At 37.4% G+C, this 13,395-nt stretch overlaps 1 protein-coding gene across 1 annotated transcript in view; it reads left to right on the forward strand.

Moving 5' to 3' along the window:
* Positions 1-3,022: 3,022 nt before the first annotated feature.
* LOC129723272 (CKLF-like MARVEL transmembrane domain-containing protein 4) overlaps positions 3,023-13,395 on the forward strand; it is a 46,274-nt gene continuing 35,901 nt past the window's right edge. The window contains exon 1 of the mRNA XM_055677394.1: positions 3,023-4,050. Coding sequence (XP_055533369.1) covers positions 3,898-4,050 — 153 coding nt within the window. The 5' untranslated portion in view covers positions 3,023-3,897. The remainder of the gene's footprint in view (positions 4,051-13,395) is intronic.

The raw sequence follows: 13,395 nt of genomic DNA on the forward strand, positions 1-13,395 counted from the left end.
CAACTAGAAAGCTCAACATAATTTTGAAATCAGTGGATAGGAGAGATACGTTGCTTAAATTAAATATTAATATTTATATTCAAATATAAAATAAAATAGAACAAGTTTGAATTCTTTTGAAATCTATACATATAAAAATGCAGCTCTGTCTGTCTGTCTGTCTGTTCCATATAGGCTTAGAAACTACTGAACCGATCGGCGTGAAATTTTGTATATAGGGATTTTTGGGGCCGAGAAAGGTGACTAAGGTAATTTGAGACTCCTCCCTCTTCTGGAAGGGAGGGATCCCATACAAATGAAACACAAATTCATGCACATGTCGAAAACTAACCAAGCAAATGAAACTAAATTTGGCATGTGGATGTTTTTAGGGGTAACAAATACATCCGTAATGGCATGACACCCCTCCCTCTTCTGGAAGGGAGGGGTCCCATACAAATGAAACACAAATTCATGCACATCTCGAAAACTAACCAAGCAAATGAAACTAAATTTGGCAGGTAGATGTTTTTAGAGGTAACAAATGTATCCATAATGGTTTGACACCCCTCCCTCTTCTGGAAAAGAGGGGTCCCATACAAATGAAACAGAAATTCATACAAATGAAACAGAAATTCATGCACATCTCGAAAACTAACCATGCAAATGGAACCAAATTTGGCAGGTGGATTTTTTTAGGTGTAAAAAATATATATCCATAATAGTTTGACACCCCTCCCTCTACTAGAAGGGAGGGGTTCCATACAAATGAAACACAAATTCATGCACATCTCGAAAACTAACCAAGTAAATGGAACCAAATTGGGCAGGTGGATGTTTTTAGGGGTATCAAATATATCCATAACAAATTGACGCCCCTCCCTCTTTTAAAAAGGAGGGGTCCCATACAAAAGAAACACAAATTTCGCACATCTCGAGAATCAATCCACCAAATAAAACCAAATTTGGCATGTAAATGTTTTTAGAGGTAACAAATATGTTCATAATGTTTCGACACCCCTCCTTCTGAAAGGAGGGGTTCCACACAAATTTCTGCACATCTCGAGAAATAATCAAGCAAATGGAACCAAATTTGATATGTTGAGGTTTCTGAGAGCAAGAAAAATTTTTGACTCCAGACTCCATTGTTAAATTCAAGATGGAAACTTCCGGTTTCTCTCCGTAAAATGTCTTCAAATATCTTTTTTTTTTGGTTGTAAAATGGCGACTTCCGGTGACTGGAAAACTGCCGAAAATAATCAAATACCACCTAATATGGGTATTTTTTAACCAGAATGACGTTCAGAGGCCAGAAATTGTCTCCAAATGCTATTTTGAAATACAAGATGGCGACTTACGATTTCTGAAAAACAGCGAGATATGACCAAATACCACCCAATCTGGGTATTTGCGAAATCGTGATGATGCATTGAAACCACAAATCGACCTCAGACAACATTTTGAGTTGTGAAATGGCAACTTTTGGTGACTGGAAAACTGCCGAAAATGACCCAAAAATAACCAAATATGGATGTTTCTCCAACCAGAATGATGCTCAGGGGCCAGGAATTGTCACAAAATGTCATTTTGAAATACAAGATGGCGACTTACGGTTTCTGGAAAATAGCCGAAAATGACCAAAATCCACCCAATATGAGTGTTTCTTTAACCAGAATGACGCTCAGAGACCAGAAATTGTCTCCAAATACAATTTTGAAATCCAAGATGGCGACTTCCGCTCTCTGAAAAAAAGCCAAAAATGGCCGATTTTCATCCAATATGAGATGCTTCGATACCAGAATGATACACAGGAGCTCGAATCGACCACAGACACCATTTTGAATTTGGAAGTCACCATACTTCCGGTTTCTGGAAAACAGCCGAATATCACTAAATAATACCTATTATGGCTGTTTCTTGAACCAGAATGACGCTCAGGGGCCAGAAATTGTCTCCAAATGCCATTTTAAAATTCAGGATGGTGACTTCCGGTTTCTGAAAAATAGCCTGAAGTGACCAATTACCACCCAATATGAGCGTTTCTTTAACCAGAATGATGCATAAAGCTAAAAATTGACCTCAGGCACCATTTTGAATTGTAAGATGGCAACTTCTGGAAAACTGCCGAATACTACTACATATGAATATTTCCGTAATCGAAATGATGTATAGAAGCCAAGCATTGACCCTGGACACCATCTTGAATTCGAAGATGACCACTTTCAGTTTTTGACAACTACGACAACGAAAATAACTGAATACCACCCAATATGAGTATTTCCGGAGAGGTGATGTACTAAAGGCAGAAAACGATGCAGAAACGATGTTGTCATTCCGATAAAACCAATAATTTCAAACGATATAAACAAATCGCAAGAAATCAATGAATTTGGAATGTTGAAAATTATTGAATTAAACACAAAAATAGGCGGGACGAAGTTTGCCGGGTCAGCTAGTCTGCAATAAAAAATAAGAATTCAATGGAAACTTATTGCACTTTAATAACGTATTTGAATATTACCGTTCAATTTGAAATTATTCTTGAAATAGACGAATAATCGAACAATGTGTTCGAAAATTTTTATTCCTGCATTCTTCTTCATATTTTTTTTTCGATATATTATTAATAAAATTTTTATTGTTATATCTTATTATTCTTTTGCGTTCTGCAAAATAAAATTTCTGAGTCGATGAAGTCTCCAATTCAAACTACATACCAGCACTACTTTCTTAACTAAGAGAGAACAAATCGAAATCGGCTGTCCACACTTTTATTTCAGATAACCATACCTAGTTGATTGCTTTTCAATGCCTCCTCGGTAGAGAGTCTCGCTTTCAGGCCATTCCGAGAGAAAGAGCTAAGCTAAATGTTTACTTCTTCGCACGTAGCACCTGTGGAAACGAGAAAATCTCTTTCTGCTACGCAGGTAAACTAAAAAATTCAAAACAGAGAGCGAATACCGAGAGAACTTGTTGAGCAGAAGAGCAAGAGAAACCCACACGGATACTCACTCCCAGTGTGCATTTGGTTAAACCAACCTCAGCTAAGTCAGTATCGAATGTGCGGTCCCATCGAATGCAGCAGTAGCAGCAGCTAGAGTGTAGTCTACGGGTGTTGTGACAGTGCGTGCTTTGAAAAAGTGTGGTGGAATTTGCCAAGTGTATCCACAAGGCAGTTTCAAATATCCAGGGAGGCACAAAAAGAGAGAGTGAGAAAAAAACAGGTCTTCCGTTCCGACGATTCGCGAAGCGCACGGTTGGTTGATGAAGCAGAAGACGGCGAGAAGAAAACAGGTATCACACCTGTTTCTTTGCCCGTAGCTCTCGACACACTTGTGGAGGTTTCGTTCGTACTCCGGCAGCCACGGACTCAGATAGTGACAAACGAAAAAAAAAAATAGTAATAAAAAAACGGTGTTTCGAGAAAATGCATATTTATTCGGAATAATTACCGAGCTGATATCGAGAAAAGGGCTTCCTCTGGGGCTGGCCGCGGGAAACTTGTGAATTAATTCAGCTAACGCTGTTGCGGAGTGCGTTTGCGAGTATCTGTGCGAAAATAGAAAAAGTTTCCGGGTGAGAAGCGGGTGCGATCGCATTCCTCTGTTGATCTGTTCTGGGATAGGAAAATCTGTCCCCCATTCGAAAACCGGGTGCGTGTGCTGCCGTTTAACTGTGCTTCAAAAATAGATCCCCGACTGCGACTGGCTTGGTGGTGACCCCAGCTCGGATTGGAGCGGAGAAACGACGGGTTGGTGTGTGAGGCGCAGAGTGTCAAAAACTCGTTGCTAGTCCCTTACGGTACAGCAGCAGCACCAGCAGAGGCATCGCGGAGAAAGTTTTGCGGTCAAGCAAGCAACAGAGTGTCGGGGATTTGTGTGTGGCTCGGACTGGGACACAGCGTTTAACACTACCACCATGATGACAGAAACCGTCGTAACGGTGGACCAATCGCATGCGGCTCCGAGGTCCAATGCGGCGCAGGCCAAACCGGATAATAGCCTCAACTGGATCAAGTTTAACGTGCAATACTTCAAATCCATCCCGGGAATCCTAAAGGTGGTGCAAGTGGTAAGTTGCGATAATTTCGGATCTCCTTTTGAGTTTTTTTCTTGATTTGCTGGCTCTGCCAAACTTAATCGCAGGTCTGAGGTAACGCGAAACGTGAGAACCGGCGTTTGTTTTCGTTTTCTGCGGTTGCACACCGTGGTCTTTTTTTGGGGGGTGTATTTACCACAACAAACGTGCGCAATGCGAACGCATTCAATAGTTGCTCCCCCATCTCGTCCCCCGTACCTGGTGGGCAGTCAGTCAATTGTATAACCGCAGCCGTCCGATTCGGCAGCTATTTTTGCGCAGTTTGTGTGCCTGCCTGGTAGGTACCTAAGTGGATAATCGCAGCTTGGAGTTTTTTTGTTTTATATTATAGTCACCTGACAAGATTTTAGGACCACAATCTGACAGGTGTTTCGCAGATAAAAGTACATTATCTTGAATGAGCTTTGCCCACAGATGGGTTACCAACATTTATTTGCCACATAAAATGTTGATACTTTCATTTAAATGTGGATTAAATTTGCTGATATTAATGTTGGACTTTGAAAAAACAAGCCCTGCTTTACAGTCCCAATTCCGTATAAATTCAAACATAGACATTTGACTGATTAAGATGTTTAATGATTGACTTGAATATTTAAAAATGGTAATAATGATAATAATAAAGATGTGTTCAAAATGAAGAAAATGATAAAAATTGGGCAGATCGTATAAAAAGGTCACAATCATGAAAGCAGTGAAAACGGCAAAAATATTGAGAATCTCCAATCATCAAAAATGGTTGAGATGATAAAAAACGGTAAAAATGATAAAAATAATTAAAATAATGAAAAATTTGGAAATTATAAAAAATATATAAGAATAAAAAACTCGAAATGGTGAAAATCAAAAAAAAAATCTAAAATTATCAAAAATACTACGAATGGTAAAAGTTTATGGTAGAATTTTTGAAAATAATAAGAATAAAAATGCCCGATTTTTTTTTCGTTTTGATGAAAACAATAAAATTACTAAAACGGTAACAATGATAAACTGTTAAAAATAGTGAAAAAAGGGTTGAAATATATTTTAAAAGGTGCAACTTGTCAAAATAAGCAATGACTTTCGATAATTTTTGAAATTTAGTTCAGAATTTTTACTATAGATTTTACAGCGTCCAATCTCGGAACTGAATTTGTAAAATAAGATTTGAGATGACTTGAAAAATGAATTTTTTCTCTTAATTTTCCATTATTATACAATTGATAATCAAACATTGGAAGTAGAATCACTTTGACGTAGAATTACATCTTGAGCAACATATATAGGGGTACAAATAAAAATTCGAAAATATCGGGAGCGTCACGGAAATCGTCCTGCTTTCAATTGTTAAAAATTCAGTCAGCTTCCGAAAGATTGTCTTCATTTTTACAGCAATCGATTGAAAAATAGGTATGCTTCCACCAAAACGCAGAAAATGTTGATTTTGTAATGCCAACTATTGTTCTATTGAAAAATGTATAGCCATGTTTCGATCAATCGGAGCTAAAAAAAAAACAAATCCTTCTTTCCCTGCCCAGCTAAAGTATACAAACGATTAAACTTTATAACCGAATTGTTGTTGCCGTTTTACTCGGTTAAGTCTACAAAGATACCTACCGGAAGTTTAACTCTCAGTAGTCATGTATAAAAGCTAGCACGTTGATGATATGGATAACAATTACACAAAAAAAGTGTGTAATTCAATTCTTGAGTTTCTTTGTGTTCATTTCTCTACCGTGGCCGGTGCAGCTTGCAAAAACGTTTCCTTCCTTTGCCAATCACTTACGATTACGTTTACGATTTTTTGTTTTGCTTGTTTGACATGCCCACCGGAAGTTTAACTCTCAGTAGTCACGTATAAATGTTAGCATACAGAAGTTTTGTCTTCAGCAAGAAATGTGTTGACATAGGGGAGGCTGTCGTAATTTTACGTTAACTTTGCGGTCGTTCCGCTTTCGGGTTTGGATTTTCCATTTCCATTAACATTGCGAATTGTATTGCATTTCATTTTCGATTACTAATTCATTTAATATTTTACTTTACTCTGTATAAGGAATTTGCAATATTTTCAATTTTTTGGTCTCAGAATTGGATCTACGATTCTCTCTTCTTGATTGTAGATATTTTAATTAGTTCTGGATTTTTTTTTGCGCTTCATTCTCTATTATTTCTTCTGGATTAATGTTAATTAATAGATTTTCAATTTTTGTTTCTTCTTTTTTGATTGATTCAGATATACTGTTTCATATTTCCAGCTTTCGAGTTTTCAAACTCAATCTTATTTTTTTTTCATTTTCAATTTTCGACAGTGGATATTTTTATTCCTAAAAATCAATTCACAGTTGACGAATTGTTAGTTAATCTCTCGTCTTTTAATTAGAGATTTTTTGACGTAACACTACGTTCTAGTTAAGAAAGGCATGCTGTGGAAAATTTACCACCCCAGTGCATATGGACTCAAAATATGGCTATTTTCAACGAAAAACTGAAAATATCTAATAACAAATGGAAATACCAAAGCAATATATTCTACAAAGTTGTAAGGTTTAGTAAAATGAATAAAATCTTAGAACATCTTGAATTGTTTCGACGATTACAGGAAGAGTTATGAGTAAAAACTGGTTTTGAGGGGTGTTCCTCGAAATACTCGATTTTATCATGTCCAAAGTACAGATAGAAAATTATAGTGTTCAGTGTTTTTATATCTAACTGTTATGGAAAAACCGAAAACGTCAAGAGAAAGGCCTTGTTTCAAGGAATAAACTTGCTGAACACACAAAAATTAATGTTTCACCGTCAAATCTAAAACTATCACGATTTTTCAAGTTTGGACCACTGTGCCATGTTGTGACTCCACTTTTTTTCTAATTACTCATTTTCCTAGTTGCGCAAGACACAATAAGATTTTATTTCGTATGTAATATGAGGTTCGACACAGAAGGCAGAATCACAAAAGGCAGAAATTCTATGACCGTACACACTCGAAAGATAGAATTTCGAAGGGAACGAAAGGCACAATCACTAGAAGCAAATCCTGCCTAATTGGTGCGAATTCTGGTCACGCTCCCGAAGCCACTACTCTACATTTATTATTTATTATTATTTGGTAACCAGGCTTTTGGCTGGTTGCAAGCAATGACCAGTTTTGACGGGAGGTGCAAGTCTTCAAGGTCCTCAAGACTATCAAGGCGTCGTGGACAGTAATTTTCCGTTAGGTATGACTTAGTCTCAACGGCTTGTTGTATAAAATATGCTCAATATTCTGCCTTTCATAATTCTGCTTTTCGAGATTCTGTCTTTCGTGATTCCGCTTTCTGGTTATTCGCCTTTTGTGGGAGACCCGTGATACGAATATACGAAACATTTCAATATTTTATTCGATGTGTAAGGAAGTTTTCAAAACAAAGCCAGTATTTTCAAAATGATTGACCATCCCTTTTTGAAAGAAACCGCTAGCATTTCAGTTCAAAAGAACAGTTTTAAGATCAGCATATATGTACGTCAACCATGCGGTCATGTCCTGGATTTTCAATTCTCTGATATTCGATTCTTGATTTTTGACTCGCGATTTTCAGATCATTTCATGTCAGCTCTTCGAAATTTAGTTTTGGAATTGACTGTGAGTCTCGATTTGCATATTTTTTTGTATGAACCCCACTACGACCAGTAGTTTTTTGATCTTTTGTGGCATTTTGTGCTGTTCGCACATTTTTTGACCCTTTTGCAGTGTAACTTATTGAGAAGTAACTTGCTCCGTGTCATAGTGCTTTTTTTTCTTCTCCTTCAGACTTAGTAAGCTACTTTCTTCCTTATCGGCAGTGTATAACGTGCTATAGGTCTATGATATTATCAAAGCTTTAGACCAGTGGTTATTGAGTCTAGAGGGAAGTTTTGTGTGGAAGAGGCTAAGAATAAACCCATACTTGAAAGTCTTTTTTGCCAACGAATGGCTTGATTCTACTAAGATTCAAACCTATCGCCTTTCAAAGCGGACTCTGTAACCTGTAACGGCTACGAAGCTCTACTGCTAGTGTGTTAAAAGCAAGAATGAAGTTGATTTTTCTACACGCAGTCCTTTGTATCGAGCTGAGCGTAGATTTTTACAATAAAGGCGGGGCGACGCAGACTCGAGAATGAGAAACGAAACAAAATTTAAAAATTTTCTACCTTTAATTTTTTTTATGAACAGAGGGCCCTACTTCTACCATTCATAGTTCTGAAAAGAACCGATTTCATAATTTTCAACTAAAAATGTGTGCTACATATGATGATCGCACCATCTACACGCAGTCTTTTGAATCGAGCTGAGCGTAGATTTTTGCAATAAAGGCGGGGCGAAGCAGACACGAGAATGAGAAACGGAACAAAACACTTTGCTAAATCAAAATATGTAGGCAGTGGAATTTATTGCGTCCATGTTATTGTTATCCGTGCTCGGGAAGCTAGGCAATAGCAAGTGAATGGGAAAGCTCGACCTTGGAACTTTTCATCTATTTTCACAATCAAGCAGTAAAGCAACAGAGTTAAACATTATATCAATCAATTAACACACATTTTATCTATCCATCGACATATAGATGGCTAAGATGCATTAAGTCATTCGCTTGCTATAATCGTTTAAAATCTGACGTTACATTTGCCAGTTTTGACGCGGGACTACGTCTTTGTTTACTATACTGGGATGTATTCTGTAAAATTGGAAATGAAACTGGCAAATATTGCGTCAGATTTCAAACGTTATTAACAGCATAACCACATGATGGATAACAATAACCAAAATCTTGTTGGATAGATAAAATGTATGACAATTTTGTAATATGCTAGTTATCGCTCTAATTTCATTACTAAGCGGTAAAATTGATAAAAAGGTTCAATGACAAATTTACACGAACAATGAACCAATTACATGCGAGCATTCCTAGCACAGACCTTGTGAATGGACACCATCCGTTCCCTTTGATATTCTCTATATCAATATCGAAATAAAAATTGACAGAGTCTCCTCGTCCCAATAGGTCAATTTATTTTTGCTTCCATGAGCTTGGACTAATATGATATCTCGAAGGTAAAAGTTTTCTGAAAAGTTTGAAACAATCCTCATTCTTGAACAATTCCCAAACCTGCTTTCAGAACCTAATAAAAACTGATGTCTTGAAAGAAAACATGCCGGTAAAAGCAACAGTACCAGTGGAGTAAAGAGCCGCAGGTCTCTCGTCGTCTATGATTGCAGCGGTACTCTTCTATTCGTACTTTCCAGCGGTACACCTCTATTCGTACTGCAGCGGTACTATTCGTATTGCAGGGTACATTTTTGTTCGTACGTTTCTATTAGTGTGCAATCGAGGAAAAACTGCAATGCTGCTGCTGATGGTGATTGAAAGTTTATCTATCTCATAAATATGATCACCATAAATTACTCAATAAGAATTGTAAATTCGGATATTCACTAAATAATCGTGACCGGATAGTATCGAAAGAGTAAATTCCCAAATACACACATTCATAGAAGAGTAAGAGCCTGCGAATGCTTGTGATTTTTTTGGTTTATTTACTAAGATTCATTCAGAATCTCTTTTTACGTTTCCACATTGTTAGATATATATAATTATTCTAAGCTTTACCATAATGAACGTATATTAGCTGTCTTCGTAATATAGCGAATGTAGTTGATTGCTACAATTTTTTGCTGGAACTTGTTAATAATAGTGTTTAACATATCTTCTTATGTTTGCCAATTAATGATCCTTTGTAAGGGCTTCCATATTATTTTGAAAGTAAGATCCATATTATAGATTTGATTTGATCAGAGTTAAATAAGACAAAACCATTCATTATGATAACGTAAGTATTATTGGATTTAGTTTTTGAGGATATAGAGTTAATTCTGACTTTGACGCATTATGAAAAATTCTTGGTGCTTCTTCAACAAGCACGATATGCTTGTTCCTTATCAAATACATGTTGTTTGCACAAGAAAAACTACAGGCATAATATCGCCAAATATAAACGATATTCTTTCGAGTGCTGTTGAATATATTTCAAAAATTAATTTCCAGGGGAGGCTGAAAAAAATACGTACAGTCGCTGAGCAAACACATTGATTCTGTCTGCAGACTCTATATATTTTTTTACAAAAAAATCCCCTAATTACAGTGTTTAATCCCACGTCACCATTTCATACAACTTTAGCGCTGTATACCTTTTAGTATCATTTTCAATTTTACAAATGTCTAGATTACATTTGTAGAATACAAAGAATAGAAAACAAAGACGTAGTCCTGCATCAAAAAATGGACTTTTTTTGGATGGCAGGGTGTCGAAAAAATTTTCAAGATGAAATTCCCTGATTTTCCCTGATATTTTCTGAAATAAAATATTAATTTCCCTGATATTTTTCAGCATTCCACACCAAAAAGTGCAACGTAGATCAACGCAACTTCGAAATCTCAGTGGAAAACTCATTCAATCGGATTTAAAACTGAATCGTAGAGGTTCCAAAATAGCTTTTTATGCTGAAAAAAAAAACAGATTTTGCGCTGAAGAGTCATTAAAAAAAGAATGACGTATCGGGTAAAAGTTGTCCCTAAATATTTTTTTGTTTCCCTGTTGTTTCCTGAGCGAAAAATGAATTCTCTGACATTCCCCGACATTCCTTGATTTTCCAGGTTTTGCCAGGTTTTCGACACCCTGAGATGGTAATAAAAAATTAAGACAGATAATTGAGTTTGATAATTTTTTCATAGAAACTAATATATATATATATATGGAAAATTTACTCCAATGCGAGCATGTAGGCATATTTTTGAGTTCTTTCTTCGTTTTATTAATCAATTCCTCCTCAGTTTTTTGTAACGAAATTGTAGGTCTTACGCTTCAGATTCGCTAAGGAATTCACGATGATGCGCAGCTGAGGGACTTTGGAGGGGTTCGCCGACTTGGCTACGACATCAATATTTAGCCGCTCCATCTCCTCCAACGATCGTCTCGAGTAGTGGGCCAACGCCAGATTCGGCCAGAACACCGCGTCTTCGCCCTTATAATATTTCTTGATGAACGACGCTACTTCCAGACTGGCAGAAGAGCGGCTTTGACATACCCTTCTCGCTAATTGTCAATCACAGCAGCACCTTCTTGGGTCACTTGATGTGTGAAATGAACTTCGCCTCGGAGCTCACTTCCTCCGTGAGGGAAGTAAAATACTAAGCGCCCTGCCAGTCATTACCATTCACGGTGAAATAGGTCTCGTCATCCATCAGCATCACCACGTCGCGATTCGCCGGGAAAATCAACTTGACGTTCATATTCAGTTGCTACCGTTGCGTCGTTACCTGCAGCTCCGAGACCAGTGGGCGGGACTGCCACTTCCCGGCCAACCCCTTTTTTAGCCTCTTGTCGCTCAGGGTCGTCGGCCGTTAATAACCGGGCTTTCTTCAATGCTTTGCTGTTGTAGATGCCGGAACGGGCGTCTCCAGCGTCCACAAATTACCGCACGATGTCGGTTTTCGACGAGGCAGGGTACCGTTCTTTGAACGCGCACACTTCTGAACGTAGTTGCTTCACTGTTTTCGCCATCATGATAGAGTTCGACCAATAGAGCTTTTTCTCTGCTGACTTATGGACTACTTTGATTGATGCTGCATAGTAAGTGGAAGTTAAAAAATCGGCAATTTTTGTCCTTTTTGTAACGAAAACGTTAGTCACGAAAATTACATTCCCGCAGACAGACAGACATTCGATACAACCTTCTGTTACATCGTCTGAAATAGTATATTATTCCGATATTCCTTCGCCGGATCAAAGTGCTGGTACTAGTCACCTTGTTTCCCGTGGGAGAATGAACAACGACCGAAGTGGCAGCGAATTGAGTAGCTAGCAAATAATTTAGAATAATTTAAAAAGCTAGAAAATGACAGGAAGAAAAATCGACAAAAAATTCTCTTCGGGGTTTCAGTAATTTAGGTTTCAGTAAAATTTGTTTAACAAAAGCAATAAATCAGACTAGAGTCCGGACGGCCGGTATTTTCTCCGAACGTACGAGAAACTATGTATTACAACTCCATGGTAAAGAACTTTCTTAGTCGACTTTCTGAGAGTTAGAAAGTTTTCATGCTGGAAGACAGAAAGTCGTTTTTTCTAAATAATTATATTTGAGACAATACTAGATTTCGAATTCCGTTTCATAATAATTTCGAGAAGATAAAGTTTTTGAGCCCTACGAAATTCAAAAGTCGAATTTAAAGATCAAAGGCTTTGGAGGTAGTTTGAGCCCTAAACCTTTCTCCCCCTTGGCTGGGAAACAAAGTGTTCTCACTGGATTATTGAATTTTAAGTAATTTATGCAAGCAAATTTGCTGAAAAGTGAAGAAAAGTTGTCAGTGATGTTTTTATTATGCGCAAGCCAGGAAAGTTGTGCAATTGTTAGTGCTAACTCGGTGTATCGCACTGGCTAGCGGTGTGTTATACACGTACAAAAGATAGCGTGGTGATGCGAGCGAAAATGATGGCAGTTGGATAGCGTTGTGCTATGGTGTCGCTTGGTGCTGCTCGGTGTGCGTACCATCACCGACAAAGCACCATCATCAGAATGATGCAGATGACTCAGATGAGTATAAGTTTTGTGTCTCATATTTTTTTGAGAATGCATAGGCACTCGGTTTTGTGTGGTATCTGATAGCGAGTTTCGGTTTGCCCTTTTGGCAAGAGTATGAATGTGAGATTGTGTGAATGATATGTTTGCGGTAGGAAGTTTTTTAGACATGTAGAACATTTTTTCATTGCCAAACTGCCAAGCTGGGTTGCCGGGTGCGATGAGTCTCGTTTTTTTTTTGTTTTCAATTATGCGCTGCGCGTTTGTTTCCAGTAAACGACAAGAGCGTTTTTTGATAATGTGTTGAGATTTTGTTTCATTCCGTGTTTTAGGCGCAGAACGCAACACAAAATAACACTTTGGCATTTCGTAGAATTGTATTGAATAACATCAATTACTTTAAATTGCTATTTGAATGATTGTGATATATGTTTTGAACTGTTTTGCCGCGCATGGCGGGTCGGTCCCGTCAGTATTTTGAGCAAGCCGAGAAAAATTTAATTTAATGAATAATTTCATACCATTGCTCATTACGATATGGGACAATATGTTTGAATGCTTTCCCGAAATTTTGCAAAACAAAGTTGTTGAATTCATGAATTCAATAATTGTTATGGAACTATACATATTAAACTATCACTTCCGCCCAATACTTCAGTTTTGATGGGGGTTCAAATGGGTCGGACACACTATGCGCGGCAGTATTATACTTTCAACTTTTTTATGACTTCTTTAGGATTTTAATAAATTTT

Source organism: Wyeomyia smithii, chromosome 1 (genome assembly GCF_029784165.1).
Source record: "Wyeomyia smithii strain HCP4-BCI-WySm-NY-G18 chromosome 1, ASM2978416v1, whole genome shotgun sequence".
Classification (NCBI taxonomy): domain Eukaryota; kingdom Metazoa; phylum Arthropoda; class Insecta; order Diptera; family Culicidae; genus Wyeomyia; species Wyeomyia smithii.